Below are 16,401 nucleotides of genomic sequence, written 5' to 3' on the forward strand. Positions count from 1 at the left end.
TCTGGGTGCAATGAAACAAAACACGTGAAATTCACAGTGTTCTAGACAGATTTGCCAGGACACATAACGATAGAAAGGAAAAAAGGAGTTAATGGTTGTATGGTGAACACTGTGTGCATAGGAACACTGTGTTGTGACAGGAACCACTTTGTCAGTGAGCTATGACGTCACCTACTGTATACCAAGCAAGACAAATGAAAAACCTTGCAGCTTCAAATTCTATTTTCCCTGATGTCAGTAGAGTTTTAATAGCATTCTTTTTATTAGTGTTTGCATGGCATATCTTTTTTATATCCTGTTAATGTCAATCTTTTTTACATGCCTAGGTTTAGATGTGACTACTGGAATCAGCATAAAGGCAGAACTCAGGTACTGCAAGTTCAGTTCCAGAGCAGTGGAATAAAACGAAGACTGCAATGAACTGAGTGACATGAATTTTCTAGCTGCCCAGAATGTATGTGCTATGTTTATACTACAGTGTAGTCTGTTAAGTGTGCAATAGCAGTATGTCTACAAAATCAACATGCTTATCTTAATTAAAAATACTTTATTGCTAAAAAATGTTAATCATCATATGAACCCTTAGTGAGTCATAATCCTTTTGTAATAGTAATATCAGAGATCCCTGATCACAGATAACCATAATAAAGAAAATGAAAAAGTTTGAAATAGTGAGAATTATTAAAATGGGACAGAGACACACAGTGAACAAATGTTGTTGGAAGAACTGTACTAAAGACTTGCTTGACAAAGGGTTGCCGCAAACCTCTTGTAAGAAACTCACTGAGAAGCACAATAAAGCGACATATGATAAAATGAGGTTTGCCTGTATTTTTTTCAGTCTAAAAATCTTTGTTTTTTAATTAGGACATTTGATCTCTTTACAATTAATGTAATTACCACTAGATTTGGGCTTAAGTATACATTATTATTTCCTGGTGGCTCAGATCGTAAAGAATCTGTCTGCAAACAGGGAGACTGAAGTTTGATTCCTGGGTCGGGAAAAGCTCCTGGAAAAGGGAATGGCATCCCATTTCAGTATTCTTGTCTGGAGAATCCCATGGACAGAGGAGCTTGATGGGCTACAGTTCATGGGATTGCAAAGAGTCAGACACACTGAGTGATTAACACTTCCATATATTCTTATCCTGTGTTTTCTATTTGGCCTGTTAGCTCTGCTACATTTTTCTTTTAAAATCATCTTTTCTTGTTATATTTTGGGTTCTTTTATTACTCCATTTCCCCTTTTTCATCTAATGTAGTAATTCTTTCACATTCTTTTAATGATTATCCCAGAAATTACAAGATTCAACTTGATTTAGCATAAATATAACATTAATCCTCCTGGACAATGAGAGGACCCATAACCCTTTAACCCTTTTTACTTTCATTCCAATTTATTTATTACTGTTTTTAAAATGTATTATAATTCATCTTAGTTAGGTTTAATTCCCCCAAAACATTATTAATATTATTTTCTTGAGTAAATGTATATTTATATTTGTCACTTTTTTGTATTTCATTCCTTCCTCTTTGGGAAGTTCCTTACAGAATCACATTCCTTCTACTTAAACACAGCTCTTGGAAGTTTAATACAAGGCTGAAAATGACTAAATCAAGTTAGTTGTGAATTCATATTTTCCAGAAAGTTCAGTTCAGTTCAGTTCAGTCGCTCAGTCGTGTACAACTCTTTGCGACCCCATGGATCGCAGCACGCCAGGCCTCCCTGTCCATCACCAACTTCTGAAGTTCACTCAGACTCATGTCCATCGAGTCAGTGATGCCATCCAGCCATCTCATCCTCTGTTGTCCCCTTCTCCTCCTGCCCCCAATCCCTCCCAGCATCACAGTCTTTTCCAATGAGTCAACTCTTCACATGAAGTGGCCAAAGTACTGGAGTTTCAGCTTTAGCATGACTCCTTCCAAAGAACACCCAGGACTGATCTCCTTTAGAATGGACTGGTTGGATCTCCTTGCAGTCCAAGGGACTCTCAAGAGTCTTCTCCAAACACCACAGTTCAAAAGCATCAATTCTTCGGCACTCAGCTTTCTTCACAGTCCAACTCTCACATCCATACATGACCACTGGAAAAACCATAGCCTTGACTAGACGAACCTTTGTTGGCAAAGTCATGTCTCTGCTTTTCAATATGCTATCTAGGTTGGTCATAACTTTCCTTCTAAGGAGTAAGCATCTTTTAATTTCATGGCTGCAATCACCATCTGCAGTGATTTGGGAGCCCAAAAAAATAAAGTCTGACACTGTTTCCACTGTTTCCCCATCTATTTCCCATGAAGTGATGGGACCAGATGCCATGATCTTCGTTTTCTGAATGTTGAGCTTTAAGCCAACTTTTTCACTCTCCTCTTTCACTTTCATCAAGAGGCTTTTTAGTTCCTCTTTACTTGCTGCCATAAGGGTGGTGTCATCTGCATATCTGAGGTGATTGATATTCCTCCTGGCAATCTTGATTCCAGCTTGTGCTTCTTCCAGCCCAGCCTTTCTCATGATGTACTCTGCATAGAAGTTAAATAAGCAGGGTGACAACGTACAGCCTTGACGTACTCCTTTTCCTATTTGGAACCAGTCTGTTGTTCCATGTCCAGTTCTAACTGTTGCTTCCTGACCTGCATATAGGTTTCTCAAGAGGCAGGTCAGGTGGTCTGGGATTCCCATCTCTTGAAGAATTTTCCACAGTTTACTGTGATCCACACAGTCAAAGGCTTTGGCATAGTCAATAAAGCAGAAATACATGTTTTTTTGGAACTCTCTTGCTTTTTCGATGATTCAGCAAATGTTGGCAATTTGATCTCTGGTCCCTCTGCCTTTTCTGAAACCAGCTTGAACATCTGGAAGTTCATGGTTCACGTATTGCTGAAGCCTGGCTTGGAGAATTTTGAGTATTACTTTACTAGCGTGTGAGATGAGTGTAATTTATGGGAATTATGTTGGATTAAATTGGCGATATCTTTCTCTGAGGAGAACTTGTGTCTGTTTCATTAGGGAGTCAGAGGAGACAATTCCTAGATAAAGTTCAAGAAGTCTAGATTAATATTGTTTCTGGCTCAGATGGGGATCCCAAGTGAAGATCAAAGTACTTCTATAGATGTCTGCCTCTGGTACTTCTGGGGACCATTGATTTGCCTATTTTTGGAGAGGGGAATGTTTCTGGCTCAACTGTCAGTTTTTTGGTAAAGTAAAATCTTTGGAAAATTTCCTCTATTTTTTTGTGAGTCTAGCAATGCATGAATTAGATTTTGTCCAGAACCTAGCAAGTTGGAAGCAGAAGGGTCCCCATAGTATGTTTTTGTTACACTTCAAGAAGAAAAAGCCTATACTGAAATTTAACATGTATTATGCCATCAAAAATAGACCAAACTATTTTTATAATTTAATATTTGGAATTCTAAGATTTGGTACATTAACTAGACTTAATTATTTTAATAATTTAACAATTTTTTTGATTAGAAAAGATATAAGAGAAAGTTTCAGATCACCATCTGCAAGCCCTTCTCTGTGAACAGCCTGCTATGTGGAGGTCTAGTCTAAAATCCAAATACCTGAAACATAAAGTAAAATTTTGAACACAGTCATCCTAACAGTATTTCTAATATCATCACTTTTAAGCTGTATATTAACTACTGTATCATCATTAGTATCTTTTTTTTGCTTTCTGTTTAAAAACAACAGCTTCTCTGTTCTCCAATAAACACATTGTAAGAATGAAAGCTATTTAAAACAGATTAATGGTCAATCACTATAGCAGCTAGCATGGTTCATGTTCATAGTTCATGCTAGCTGCTAGTTGAGTGATAAATTGTGTCATAAGCTTGTCATGTCTGATCTCCAGTAACTGCCACATATTCTAATTAAACAAATAGAAATTATCATAGTCTCACTTATTTTAAAGGGAAAAGTATATATAAACTATTATTTAATTGATAAAATGTTGAAAAGCAGAAATTGAAACATTCCCCTAACCACACTTAACAATGTGAATCCTTCTGGAAAAAAATTCCTTGGGGTGGAAGAACTGCTTGTTAGGAAATTATTTACTTAAACCCTCTCAGTTTTTAAGGTTATAAATAAAGGTTAGTGTCAGAACCAGAATTTGAATACAGAATTCTTAACTACCTATTCAATAAACAATGCTGAGTTTATGCATTAACTACTTTGCCAACCTCTTCTCCAACTTTAAAGAAGCTATTATATCCTATTGGGATGACAATAAAGAACATAGTTTACTCCAATTTCTCTCTTTTTCTGTTCACTGTCATTTAAAGTTGTTTTTTTGTATTTTTAATTTTAGTGTATGATATTATTCAATTTTAAAGCCATAAGTAATTCAACATATTTATTTTGAAGCATTTGTCCATGAATTCAGACTGTGGAGGCTCTATCTTTTCCACTGAATGAACTCTTAGAAGATACTACCTTGACCTTAAATTTGTTGCCAGTTAGATCCCATTAGATATCTGGCTCCTAGGACTTCCTGACCATACCTCTGAAAGTCATTTATACTGATACATACAAAACCACTGACCACCTCACTGGCTTCACTAAGAAATCTATTCATCATTAAATGAGATTTGCTTTTTTAGAAAACAGGTTAATCAAGCAGTAGTCACAGTCTTCAGAGAAGATCCATTATATTATTGATTTCCTGTCTATCACACCACTTGTTCTTGAAGTTATTTTCTCTGGAAAAAAAATCTATATGCAAGGAAACACTTAAAGCATCAGCTGGAATGTGAGTTCCCTCCAAAACGTCCATTCTCCTTTTTCATGGCATGATACATTCCTTTCTCTAAGCTTGCTCTCTCTGGTACTACCTAAGAACATGAGCACACAGAGAAAATTAAATTCTTATTTAAACTCAAGAAGCAAACATTTCCCAAAATGACAGTGTTCTCCTCCTTTACAGATGAGTCGTAAACACTTTTCTACATGCCGCTGTTCTTCTACTTAGTTAGAACTTTAGTCAGCAGTATTTTGTTTATTTGTTCAGGATCATGTATGTTTTTTCACTACGTCTATAATACACTTCACCACCTGAACACCTGTTGAACTAATCTTAAACTTGTCTTGCCAGCAAAAAAGTTTGAAATTATGCAATCTGCAATTCAGTCCATTGCAAGCACTTAGATAGAATTTCTTCTATACCTTCCAACATACCTAATGACAATTAAAGAACTGCCTGCATAGAAATACTGCCAACTGAAAAGTCAGTGAAGTGAGTTTAACCAAGGGAACCTGAGCAACATTTTAGCTAAGGAATTTTCTGATACTCAAATAAGTACCATGATCACTGTCTATCAGATTAACCTTAACATTAAGTTAAAAGGTACATCAGTATGATTATGTAATCTCTAATTATTAAAAATAAAAACTTTACTCATTACAAAGTTTACACATATATAGACTATAAAGAAAGCATAAGACTATGGAAAAGCCTCTTGAAAAAATCAGCCATGATAACTGAAAAATATATTCTTACAAAGGAAAACAAGTTAATAAGCTACACTTTACATGGAAAATTTTAAGATATGAGAAAAGCAAATTTTAAAATATGTAAACATTAATCTATAACTAGCAAAAATTACAATGATAATACAAATATAAAGCTTTATAACTGAGGTTATATGGAATATACTTTTACTGAAATAGTTCATAATTAGAGTACTAAAATTTTTCAAATAAAAGAAATGCTAAATTTATAAGTCTTTCATTTGTGAAACCATTTTACTCAGATCTCTATCACTAAGCCAGTAAATTTCCAGTTCATCTTAAAAATCAACAAGAAATAACTGAAGTTATCTGATTAAAGGCAAAGTTTTTAAAAGACCAAACACATTTTAAAGAAAAACAGATGAAGTAAGATTTCATATATAAATTAAAAGTTTTCTTAAATACTTTAAGTTAACATACAGGCATTAAACACAGCAACTAAAGTTGTTAAGAAATGACAAAACGAAGAGAAATCACTAAACTGGACTTCACTTGTGTTAATCAATAAAAACATGAATTTAAACAAAAATTCTGTAAATGAATGTGGAATTATTTGGGAGTTGTGTTTAAGCATGTGAAAAGCGTAAGAAAAGAGAATTCCCTGTTTCCTTTTGGATGCTGCAGACAACAGCAAAACAGCCCAGGGCACGCTGCTGCGGATTTTAACTGTTGTATGGAACTACTCAAAATGCTTTTGATCCATTTTATCTTGCAAGTTAGCAAAGAAATGTTGCAATAAGAAACACCAACAAAGATCTGAAAAAGTTAAGCTCTGGATTACCATATTGTGTTCTCCTGCCATTCAATGCTTCATACAAAGGCAGTCGTGTTCAAAGTAAGGGAAAAAAAGTGGAGGGAGAGAGAAAAGAGAAACTGGTCTCAGAGAGCGCAAAGCACAAAGTAAATAATATTCCTCTACATCCTTTCTTTTTCACAGATTGGATGTTAAAAGAGTTGCAGCAATTAGGCTTCTGTTAATTACCAGCTGTTGAAACAGATGTGTTGACTATCCTTATTAGCCAACAGCTGGGTGAGAAGAACAATTGATGCTCCCTAAAACCAACAGCCAGCTGCTCTGCAGTAATTATCTCCAATTAATAATACAGGTGATAAAGGCAAAAAGCTCCTATCCCTCTGTTTCAATAACTTTGGTAGTTTCAATAACTATGGCTTTATCATTACACAGTGATAGAGAATACATTTATTACAACAAATAAGGCTGTATATTTGACTCCCATTAATTCTTTGGTAGTTTCCATGATGCAATTCCTGGAGAAGGAATCAGACAAGTGCTAAAAGTAGAAGCAGACATTCGACAGGCTTTTATTTATCATATTTCAAATGACACTGCCAACTTACTTCTCCAGTACTAACAATAATAGCTAAGTACTTAAGTTCTTTGAAAAGGAGAAGCATAACTAAAATCTGTTCTTTCTGATTTCCAGGTGTTTTCACTGATCGTGTTTTATATTCAGTTCACTGAAGAAATATATTTCCTCTTGGTATGCCTAAATATCAGTGTCTTGTTCCCTCGCTTACATTTCCTAGGTGACGAGTAGAAGCAATTTTACCAAACCCAAAAAGAATTTACTTCATAGCAGTAAACATTATTTTATGTACACAAAGAGATCAGCAAAGCAAACCACCAAGCAGGAAGTCAAAACAGAAAACCCTACTTTTATTTTGCCGTGATCATCTCATATGATATTCAAGTTTCTAATTGTGATGTTAAAAAAGAAAGATCACAATGGAGCATACTAATAAAAAAGGAATAATTATATGTATAAAGTTACTTTTCCTATTCTCCATTGTCAAATGTTCAGTATCAAAATTTCACTTAAATGTAAAACAAAGATTTAAACAAGCCAGGCATCCATCTCTGTCCTACAAAAGAGGTGTCTACAAGAATTTACAACCATATCTATTCACTAATTAGAGAACACTTAAAGACACTGTCTTTCTGAAAACAAGGATTAGAGCAGGATGAATACACCCCTTTCACAAACCTTCCTCATGTCTCTGTTGGGTCATCATAAGCAGCTTGTTCCTCCAGCGTTAAATAGAAAAGCCTACTGATTATCAGTTCTGAAAGCCCTCAGTTAGGCATCAAGACAGTTAATAGGACAGAAACTTAAAAAAAAACCATGTAAATAAATCACTTCACCAAAAAAGGCTGTAATAAAAAAAAATAATGAATAAAGGCAAACTTCCTACAGAAATATTTAGGTTTCCACTTGGGCACCCTGGCTTTCCAATATGAAAGATTGGAAGCTTACCACATTTCATAATCACAGTACCTTCAGTATTTATATAATTACAAACATGAGAGATAAATACATTACAAAAAAAAAAGAAAGATGGTCCATTTCTAGGAAACCAAATTCCCATGAGTGTTAGGATCCTTTCCCTCCGCACTAAGCTGGAAAACTGGAAAAGTACACAAGTGACGTGATGATGCTCTTTCCTTTGCAAACCATCACTTCTATACTGGAAAGGTGTTAACATTTTCTCTTCCCCAACAGGTATTTTAGCCAGATATATCTATACATTCAACATATGTATATAAATTTATATAAGTAATAAAACATTTATACTCCATCCTTGTGATGTACTTTCATTTTGATAACTTGAGTTTTTCTTTGGTTCAAGTGTTCAGTTCAGCCGCTCAGTCGTGTCCGACTCTGTGACCCCATGGACTGCAGCACGCCAGGCCTCCCTGTCTATCACCGACTCCCAGAGTTTAGTCAAACTCATGTCCATTGAGTCAGTGAGGCCATCCAACCACCTCATCCTCTGTCGAACCTTGGTTCAGGTGAGTTTTTGCCTGTTACTCTTTTGAATATGGTTTCCCTTACATCTATTCCTTTCATTTCTAAAAGTTACTCCTGTTTTCACATACTAGGTTTTGTCTAGCAGTTCACACCATTCTTCATTTTCTCCTTTTGTTCTTCCAGATCACTAGAATTTTGTCCTTGATCATTCTGTTCAAATCTCCTATGCTATCTTTTTAAAAATGCAGGTCTATTTTGATCACTCCCTCAAAATATGCCTGACTAGCCATATGAAGTCTTATTTTCATTTAAAAATTTTCCTTTTGCACTAAAACAGCTTCAGTTGGAGCCAATAGGGTAAATGGAATATGGCCTTTCTCCATGAAGCAATCAAATTCTCTAAATGACACTCTCAAGCCTATTCATATTAGCTCATATGGGTTCCCTTTAGTACATTTGAAAACTAATGTATTTGGACGAGTAGTGATGAGCAAGATTGAGTAGTAAGTAGTTTTATCATTAGGTGGATTGGCAAGTTTCTCATAGTGCATGATCATGAGTTGGACAGAGATAGCTTCTTTCCAAGATAAGAGGACATACTAGAGCTCTGTTATTCAGGGCAGAAACAACTTTTATTCCACCACTTCTTTTCCTATCATCCATTCAAACTTTTAAAAGTTATATGTTTTCCTTTTGTACAAATGGCAAATACTCTTTTTAAATCATAATATTTACTCCATAGGGAGTCAGTATTGATCCTGCTGCTGCTGCTGTTAAGTCACTTCAGTCGTGTCTGACTCTGTGCGACCCCACAGACGGAAGCCCACCAGGCTCCGCTGTCCCTGGGATTCTCCAGACAAGAACACTGGAGTGGGTTGCCATTTCCTTCTCCAATGCATGAAAGTGAAAAGTGAAAGAGAAGTTGCTCACTTGTGTCCGACTCTTAGCGACCCCATGGACTACAGCCTACCAGGCTCCTCCGTCCATGGGATTTTCCAGGCAGTGTTCACTAAACTTTGTCCTATCCTTATCAATGACCTCCAGTTCCAGTAATTCGAACTTATGTACTTCATTCATTGATGTGATCATCCAATTCACTGGAAAAGACCCTGATACTGGGAGACTGAAGGCAGGAGAAGGGGATGACAGAGAATGAGATGGTTGGATGGTATCACCAGTTCAGTGGACATGAACTTGGGCAAACTTCAGGAGATGGTGAGGGACAGAGAGGCCTGGCGTGCCGCAGTCCATGGGGTCACAAAGTCGGACATGATATGGCAACTGAACAACAACATCATTCATGAAATACTTCAATAGCCTCCAAGTCAGTCTTTCCTACCTTCCTATACCTGCCCTGCTGCTGCTGCTGCTGCTGCTAAGTCACTTCAGTCATGTCCGACTCTGTGCGACCCCATAGACGGCAACCCACCAGGCTCCACCTTCCCTGGGATTCTCCAGGCAAGAACACTGGAGTGGGTTGCCATTTCCTTCTTTAATGCATGAAAGTGAAAAGTGAAAGTGAAGTCGCTCATTTGTGTCCGACTCTTAGCAACCCCATGGACTGCGGCCTACCAGGCTCCTCCGTCCATGGGATTCTCCAGGCAAGAGTACTGGAGTGGGTTGCCATTACCTTCTCCAATACCTGCCCTAGTTAATTCAATTAAAACCAGTGAGATTACTTTCCTCCGACTCTGATATTATCAAGTCATACATTTTATCACTCCTCCAGAAAATGGACTTCAGAGTTTGCCAAATTTTTAACAGACCAAGTACAATCTCCTTTGTGTCACTTTCAAGAGCTCATTGTCTGACATCAGAGTTGTCCACAGAGTGACCAACCATTTTGGGAAACCACTCCATGTAATGTAAAATGTTCTGGTCTTTGGCAATGGGTATAGAAGTTTGGCAGGGGGAGTACAAACTCTTATGGTAGTCCAAAAAATAGGGCTCAAAGCAATACTGGTTTCAGTATCTGATGGATACAGCAAAATTATCTGCCTGCTGCAATTGCTCTTTTTTCCTCTGGCCACTAACTTACAAGTGGTTCACAATCATGGATCGTTCATCACTGCATCCCTCCGAGTGATGCAACTTAAGTTCAACAAATATACACTGTCAGTGTTAAGACTTAACAGTTCACCTCTGACTTTCTCTGTACACTAACTGTTGTGCTTTGTATCAAGACAGGGCTAGTTTAATGTTTACAACTGTGGATATTATGAACACGGTTTCTAAGAGTTTCAGATAATGAAAATGGTAATACTGACAAGACCAATGTCGGCATGACCCAGGTATCACAAAAAATGAAGGCTAAATGACAGGACACATATACAGGTGGATTATGCAGATAAATAATCAAAACAATATACAGCAAAATACATGGAGAATGTGTGGTTGGGCATGCTGGAGAGGGAGACGTGAAAGTACATATGGAAAGTGAATCTCCCAAGTCTGGGGTGAAATAGGCATGTGCTTCTGAACCAATCAAAGGGGGTGTTTTTGTTTCTTCACATCACACCAATGATAATAAATTACACCAGGCTGCACTAGCCTGGGCAAACTACACAGAACAGACAAAAATTAGTTTTGTTTCCTTGACTGTTCTATGAAACTGAGTAAAATTACCTATTTTGGCTCAGAGGTTACAGCTATGGATAAACAAAAAGGGATTTTGATAAAGACTTGTGCTGGCCCCTTATAGTATACAGCTGACTCTGTCAGCACTTAAGAATAATAACATTTTTCAAAACATATCAAGCAATGTGCCAAATCAGAGCAACAAAAATCATTACCCTCTACCTATTAGGTATTTTCATTTGAAAAATGAGGTTTCAAATTGTTTTCTTGATTTCTATAAGGGTTTTCAACTGTAAAAAACATAAAACAAAAGAATGTTGATATTGTGTCCAAATATACATTAGACTTTTCTCATTTATCTGGATATTAGGCCAACAGTGCAAATAAAACTTAGGCGGTTTCTTTTCTATAAATTTCTTACCAAAGAAAACGAAATGTCTGCACAGCTTGTATGCAATACTTCTAAGAAAGGGGTATGATCTGTTTACCTGTGATATGAGGCTTTAATAATGAAAGTTTCTGTTCTACTTTTGACCCTCTCAAAACATGCAAAATTATTTAATGAGATATTTTTACTTTAAAAAATGGAGGTAGACAGCCTCCTCAGATATGAGCCTATGATGGCTATCATTGTTGCTCGTCATAGAAAAGATATTAAAAGGCTGGCCTACAATAAAATCATATTTTCAAAGTGCAGAACAAAAAGAATATCCTTCTGTGATTTGGAAACATAATGAGCATATTATATGCTTTTCTCTAAAACTGTTTGAAGATCACTGAGAAAACTATTAAGAAACCTAAGAAGGACGAATAGCCTACCTGAGTTGTTTGATGTTATGTGTAGGTTGTGAAAAATATGTATACAACCCCAAAACAAAGACTTATTTTTTGGAATAAAACCGTTTGGAACTCAAAAAAAGTCACCAGAAAGTGGCAGTATATTACTGAGCCGGCCAAAAAATTCATTTGGGTTTTTCTGTAAGATGCTATGGAAAAACCTGAATGAATTTTCTGATAGTAGTTTCCTAGGACTACTAGAATGAATTACCAGAGACTGGGTGAGTTAAAACCACAGGAATTTATTCTCTCACAGTTCTGAGGCCAGAAGTTCAAAATCAAGGTGTGGATAGGGTTGTTTCCTTCCAGAAACTCTGTTTCATGCCTTTCTCCAGGCTTCTGGTGGTTGCTAGCAATCCTTAGCATCCCTTAGCTTGTGTACACATCACTCCAATCTCTGCCTCTGTCATTACATGGTCTTCTTTGAAGTGTCTCCTGCGTTTGTGTCCAAATTTTCCTTTTATAAGGACACCAGTCATTAGATTAGGGTCCACCTTTATGCAGTATAATCTCATTTTAACTTGATTACATTTGTGAAGATTTCCAAATAAGGTCACATTTATAGGTACTAGGGATTAGAACTTAAAGATCTTATTAGGAAGACGAAATTCTACCCACATTAGACAGATAAGTTAACTTCTGTAGTAACTTAAAATTATTTGTATCCAATTTTGAATCCATAAGTTCCAACTACCTCTGTGTCCAACTGATGCTGAAAAAGTCTTTGAGAAAATTCAACATCCATTCATAATAAAAACTCCATGGAAGGTCTTTGTTGTGATAAAGAGTATCTACAAAAAATCATAGCTAACAACATACTTAAAGATGAAAGACCGAATGCTTTTCCCCAAGATTGGGAATAAGGCAATGATGCCCTTCCTCACTTCTCTTATTCAGCACAGTGCTCAGAGTTCCAGTCAGCGCAATAAAGAAGGAAGAGGAAAGAAAAAGCATACATGGGTGAAAGGAAGACCTAGTAATGTCCCTATTTAGAGACAAATGATTGTCTATGTTGAAAATCCCAAGGAACTTTAAAACAACAATAACAACACTTGAACCAATAAGTGAATTCATGAAGGCTGCAGGAAACAAGACAAACAAATAGAAATAAACTGTATTTCTGTACACTGGTAACATACAACTGGAAAAACAAAATTAAAAACAATATTACTTACAATATTGATCATTAATACTTAAGTGTAAATCTAATAAAGCTTGTACAGGATCTGTATGCTCAAAACTCGAACTGCTATTAAAGGAATCAAAGAAACATAAATAAATGAAGATACATATCCTATTCATGGATTGTAAGATTCACCATTGTAAAGAAGTCAATTATCCTTTAATTGATCTATAAGTCGATTCCTATCAAAATCTCAGCAGGATCTCTTGTAGAAGTAGATAAGCTGATTTAAACATTTATACAAGGGAATGAAAGTAGAATAAAATAATAATGAAAATAAAGTTGGAGTAATCAAACTATTTAACTATAAGACTTCCTATAAAGCCACAGAAATCAAGATAGCCTGGTATTGGTGAAGGAATAGATAGATCAACAGAACAGATTGGTTTAGTCCATAAGTGGAGTCACACTAATGTGTTAATTTTTTTCTTGATAAAGGTGCAAAGCAGTTCAACAGAGATAGTAGAGTCCTTTAACAAGTGGTTTTGGAACAACTGAACATCCATATCAAAAAAAAAAAAAAGAAAAAAAGACTTCCACCTGAGTATCCTTGTTACACAAATAAATCAAAATGAATGTCTAAATGTAAAACTATGTAACTTTTAGAAGAATGCAGAATATCTTCATGACCTAGGGATATAGAGTTCTTAGGATGATGCCAAAAATACAATCCATTGATGAAACAATTAATTCAATAATTAATTCACTAATAATTGAATTCAAAAAAATTAAAAATATTTGCCCCACAAAAACACTAAAAAATACCTAATAGATCAAAATTCCATCCATCAAATGGTTCCCACAACTGATAACATATGAGAATCACCTGGAGAAGTTTTTAAAAACATGAATTTTCAGGTTGTATCATAGACCCACTGAATCAGATCCTCTGACGAAGGGGTTTAGAATCTGTACTTTTAAAAAAACTCTATAGGTAATTTTCGTACACAGCTGATCTAAAGACTATCATTTAGAAACAGCTATTATAACAAGACAATACAGGAAATAAAGGCTTGCCAGCATAGCAAATGGAATAGTTCTTAACACAGAAGGAGGGAGGTCACTTCCTCTGAGAAAGCAAATAAGGATGAAGTAGACAGATCATACTTACTAGTCCATTTTCTCTGTGAAGCTTATCTCTGCAAGCTTATCTTCTCAGAGAGACAGGGGAAGAGCATCAGAGTAAGATCTCCAAAAGAACAGTAGAAGTTAAAAATGGTTGCTGTAAGAGATCATGCTGAAAGAATTGCTAGGAGGCACTGAAAAGTAATGCTGAAGACAAAGCCACAGTCACAGCAATTGACTCAACTGGGTAATTACTTTTTCTTCCTAAGGTAAAATCTTAAGAATATTTGCTTCTGGCCTTTTAGCTATTCTAATAAATATTTTAAGTATATCACTTTCCCTTCTATGGACTGAGTTGCAGTGGTCTCTATCATCCCCTTCTGACCTCCCACTGTGTGTATATTATATTGTTAACTATATGGTTCATCTTCTGTATCATTTCTGATTCGTTTGTTCTATTAATTACTGAGAAAGATGTGCTAAAACCTACCGCGTGATTTAAGTTTACCTAGTTCTTTCTGTTTCATCAATTTTTGCCATATATATTCTTAAACTAGTACTACAGCATATAGATTTAGAATTGCTATATCTTCTTTATATTTATCAGTGTTCAGTTCAGTTCAGTTCAGTCACTCAGTCGTGTCCGACTCTTTGCTACCCCATGGACTGCAGCACTCCAGGCCTCCCTGTCCATCGCCAACTCCCAGAATTTACTCAAACTCATGTCCATTGAGTCGGTGATGCCATCCAACTATCATATCCTCTGTTGTTCCCTTCTCTTCCTGCCTTCAATCCTTCCCAGCATCAGGCTCTTTTCAAATGAGTCAGTTCTTCACATCAAGTGGCCCAAGTATTGGAGTTTCAGCTTCAGCAACAGTCCTTCCAATGAATATTCAGGACTGATGTCCTTTAGGATGGAAAGTTGGACCTCTTTGCCATCCAAGGGACTCTCAAGAGTCTTCTCCAACACCACAGTTCAAAAGCATCAATTCTTTGGCGCTCAGCTTTCTTTATAGTCCAACTCTCACATCCATACATGACTACTGGAAAAACCATAGCTTTGACTAGATGGACCTTTGTTGGCAAAGTCATGTCTCTACTTTTTAATTCTGTCTAGGTTGGTAATAACTTTTCTTTCAAGGACTAAGCATCTTTAAATTTCATGGCTGCAGTCACCATCTGCAGTGATTATGGAGCACAGAAAAATAAAGCCTCTCACTGTTTCCACTGTTTGCCCATCTATTTGCCATGAAGTGATGGGACCGGATGGCATGATGTTAGTTTTCTGAATGTTGAGTTTTAAGCCAACTTTTTCATTCTCCTCTTTCATTTTCATCAAGAGGATCTTTAGTTCTTCGCTTTCTGCATTAAGGGTGGAGCCATCTGCATATCTGAGGTTATTGATATTTCTCCGGGCAATCTTGATTCCAGCTTGTGCTTCATCCAGCCCAGAGTTTCTCATGATGTACTCTGCATAGAAGTTAAATAAGCAGGGTGACAACATACAGCCTTGATGTACTCCCTTCTCGATTTGGAAACTGTTGTTTCATGTCCAGTTCTAACTGTTGCTTCCTGACCTGCTTATAGGTTTCTCAGGAGGCAGGTCAGGTGGTCTGGGATTCCCATCTCTTTCAGAATTTTGCACAGTCTGTTGTGATCCACACAAAGGTTTTGGCGTAGTCCATAAAGCAGAAATAGATGTTTATCTGGAACTCTCTTGCTTTTTCAATGATCCAGCGGATGTTAGCAATTTGATCTCTGATTCCTCTGCCTTTTCTAAATCCAGCTTGAACATCTGGAAGTTCACGGTTCACATACTGTTGAAGCCTGGCTTGGAGAATTTTGAGCATCACTTTGCTAGCATGTGAGATGAGTGAAATTGTGCGGTAGTTTGAGCATTCTTTGGCATTGCCTTTCTTTGGGATTGGAATGACAACTGACCTTTTCCAGTCCTGTGGCCGCTGCTAAGTTTTCCAGATTTGCTGGCATATTGAGTGCAGCACTTTCACAGCATCATCTTTTAGGATTTGAAATAGCTCAACTGGAATTCCATCACCTCCACTAGCTTTGTTTGTACTGATGCTTCCTAAGGTCCACTTGACTTCGCATTCTAGGATGTCTGGCTCTAGGTGAGCGATCACACCATCGTGATTATGAGTCATGGAGATCTTTTTTTGTATAATTTTTTTGTGTATTCTTGCCACCTCTTCTTAATATCTTCTGCTTCAGTTAGATCCATACCATTTCTGTCCTTTATTGTGCCCATCTTTGCATGAACTGTTCCCTTGGTATCTCCAATTTTTTGAAGAGATCTCTAGTCTTTCTCATTTTACTGTTTTCCTCTATTTCTTTGCATTGATCACTGAGGAAGGCTTTCTTTTCTCTCCTTGCTATTCCTTGGAACTCTGCATTCAAATGGGTATATCTTTCCTTTTCTCCTTTTCCTTTCACTTCTCTTC

The 16,401-nt window shown here is 36.6% G+C and overlaps 1 protein-coding gene across 45 annotated transcripts in view; it reads right to left on the reverse strand.

The window, feature by feature from the left end:
* Window positions 1–16,401, reverse strand: part of MIPOL1 (mirror-image polydactyly 1) — a 360,677-nt gene that overhangs the window by 137,500 nt on the left and 206,776 nt on the right. For 2 of the 45 annotated variants that reach the window (XR_015149710.1, XR_015149712.1), the window contains exon 10: window positions 6,291–12,151. The exons of 39 other annotated variants lie outside the window; for them this stretch is intronic. Coding sequence is in view for 4 of the 6 variants with exons in the window: in XM_086363500.1 (XP_086219626.1) it covers window positions 12,104–12,151 (48 nt within the window). In the remaining 2 variants the exon portion in view is untranslated. Of the gene's footprint in view, window positions 1–296; window positions 3,025–6,290; window positions 12,152–16,401 lie in introns of those variants that run through there. 4 more of the 45 variants (XM_086363502.1, XM_086363503.1, XM_086363500.1 and 1 more) reach the window with 2 other exon arrangements.

The sequence above is a fragment of the Bos grunniens genome, chromosome 21 (assembly GCF_055505025.1).
Source record: "Bos grunniens cultivar Pamir isolate PY7600 chromosome 21, Bosgru_T2T1.0, whole genome shotgun sequence".
Classification (NCBI taxonomy): Eukaryota; Metazoa; Chordata; class Mammalia; order Artiodactyla; family Bovidae; genus Bos; species Bos grunniens.